The following is a 2794-nucleotide window of genomic DNA, read 5'->3' on the forward strand; positions in this document are numbered from 1 at the left end:
GGTCTTTCCACCTTCCAGCCTGCGCATTGGATTTTTTAGGTGAGACACAGTGTGCGCAGAACTGAGCCCACCCTTTAATCCTGAGGTTCATCTGCCGGGGCCAAGCATGCTTGGACGGTGGCAGCGAGGTCCTCAGGACGTAGATGGATTGCCTTACAGGGCTAACGAGCTCCATCTGCCCGGGGAGTGTCCTAACCGGGAATCGAACCCAGATCTCAGCGTTGACAACGCTGTGGTTTAGCCACTGCACAAAAGAAAGAAAACATATGGTAGTGTCCTCCCTCCTCTGGAAAATGGCTAAACTTACTCTCCTCTGAAGGCAAGAAAAGTGGAAGGGGAGTGTGAGAACTTTGCACCACCTTCCATTAGGGATGCATGTCAAAGCACATGTTCCTCCTCTGCATCATGCATCACATATGCTCTTTACAGTAAGGCAAGCAAATCTCTAGTAACATTTACCCACTCATTTTGCAGCTTCTTAGGAAAACATAACAAAGAAGTCTTGACTGCCTGTAGCAAGACAGAAGAACTGCCACTGAACCACATGGTCAAGAACAGGGCCATCCACCCCTCATTCCTCATAACACCACCACAGAAGAAATATAATACAGACAGATGAATTAGATTAAAACTTACACAACTCTCTGTTAAGTGATTTCTCAACTTTCCACAGCAGAGCTGGTGTTCTGTGCTATGGCTGATCCACCACTTGAAGGTGGGTGAGGAGGTGTGAAAAGAAAGAAAGAAAGAAAGAAAGAAAGAAGTCTTCCAGGTTGTGTGCTATGACAGGGAAAAAAAGATAAAGTCTGCTGATACTTGAAAACTGTTTCCTTTTTTGATGGGACACTACATAGTGAGAAGGAGAAGCTTCAACAATGTATGGTTTTGGCCCAATTTGATTAGCAGATGAAGTTGTAACTTTTCAGAGTCCATTACAATGAAACTGCCAGAAACCACCCCAGCAAACAGAAGCAAAACTCTGTCAAAAAGAGACTGCAGCTGTTGTCTACAAGTTTGCTCAAAGAAACTAGCTGATCATTTTAGTTTATATTCAGCAGATACAACTGGATAAGAAACTCATAAATAGTCCAGACTTTACAACAAAGAAGCTTTTTTCTGCTTCTTGTAAGAATCGCACATCTGGGAGTAGGTAAGAGCTAAAGTCAAAGGACATAAGAAACAATGTAGGTAAACCCAGAAATCAGTTATCCAGAAAGAAAGTGCATTGAAGGATTTTTTTTTTTATCTCTTCACTTACCCTGGTAAAGCTGAATGAACCTGGGATGTAAGGCAGACGTGATAATCCCATCTGGCAACTCTCTCAAAAATAATTTCAGCAGACTGGCTGCTGAGTACACATCACCATCTTTAACAAGTTCCACCTCTTCTCCACGCTCGTACTGCAGGCGCAACTGCTCCACCATTTTCATGCTGCCGTTTACTCTGAAGAGACCTTCCTGCGTCATACCTGTAATTGCGTATTGCAGGTAAGACTGATCAGAGCGACGACATCCCAGTGACACGATGAAATAGATATTTAGTGTGAATAATATACACGCAGAAATATAAAAGAAAGCAATCAATACACCACAATTTAAAAAAAGTACTACTTTGCCCCCAGAAACCCCCTCTAGTCAAGTAGTTGGATTATGATAAATAACAAATACTAGTGACAAGATCTTGAGGCCTGGGATACTCTTTTGAGAACCCACAAAACTCAGTGTTGTTGCTGTAACCTCACACTACAGAGAAACCAGTTCAGACAGACATATTTTGAATTGGTATATTTCAAGAGAAAAGGATCCCACAAAGGACTCTACAGAGCAGTCCCACTGTTTCATTTTTGCAAGTAGCCTGTTATCTTGAGCAGGACTCTGCCAAACTCACACATGTGACTACTGCCACCTTCATGTTCCAGGGTAACGGGTCCTTACCTGTGACCACCATGAAGCAAAAACACCTGAATATGTGCTGATTGCAGCAGTAACTCCATAATGAGTATTGCAACTTTATGATAGTAAGAAATCTCAGTGAGTAAATATGTGTTTTGGACAGCACAAAGACCAAAGTATTTCACAATGACAGAGAAACGGTATTGATCACCACAGGTTAGACAACCCACACCCACTGAAGGAGATGTAGAAAGAAGGAGGCTTTGACAGAGCAAGCCAGACAAATCATACTATTATCTAATATCACTTTCTAGGCATTTATTGAGATTCATAACCTCCTGTGAAGAGCCTAAAACTGAACGCAGTAAATTAATTTTCCTCTAGAGCACTTTCACCACAAACATTCTGCCTTTTCTAATACTGTCTATATTCCTGCTTGTTCTTCTTCAGAAATATAATACTAAAAACATCAAATATATATGGTTTTTATCAGTTCAGACTAGACACCATGAAATGGCAACCTTAACAGAATGCTTCCAGTCCAGGAAATCAATTCTGATGCAGCAGAGTTTGTAGAGAAAAATAATCTCTTTTATTGGACCAGAAGACAAATGGCTCAAGTAAGGGGGAAAAAATGGACAAGCACTCAAACATTTTACTCGACTACTATGAAATAGTGTTGACAGAGTTTGTATTCCTGTAGACAGAATTTGTATTCCTGTATTCACAATGAAATCCATTCTTATGTGGCATGCTGTGCTGCCATCTCGAGGGCAGAAGACACCTCATTTCAATTATGATTTTCGTTTTCGCAGCACTGAGTGAGCAAAGAATATAGATCAAACTTCCTTTCCTCTTCCTCAGTCATTTATAGAAATAATGAGAGGCTAGAACATCCTGAT

General features: G+C 41.1%; 1 protein-coding gene across 6 annotated transcripts in view; it reads right to left on the minus strand.

Moving 5' to 3' along the window:
* The window catches only part of FAM13A (family with sequence similarity 13 member A), a 144197-nt gene that overhangs the window by 123567 nt on the left and 17836 nt on the right, over window positions 1–2794 (minus strand). For all 6 annotated transcript variants that reach the window (XM_027892159.1, XM_027892161.1, XM_027892163.1 and 3 more), the window contains exon 3: window positions 1259–1468. In XM_027892159.1, coding sequence (XP_027747960.1) covers window positions 1259–1468 — 210 coding nt within the window. The remainder of the gene's footprint in view (window positions 1–1258; window positions 1469–2794) is intronic.

Source organism: Empidonax traillii, unplaced genomic scaffold (assembly GCF_003031625.1).
Source record: "Empidonax traillii isolate 1590-97213 ecotype Southwest subspecies unplaced genomic scaffold, ASM303162v1 scaffold340:size591717, whole genome shotgun sequence".
NCBI lineage: Eukaryota > Metazoa > Chordata > Aves > Passeriformes > Tyrannidae > Empidonax > Empidonax traillii.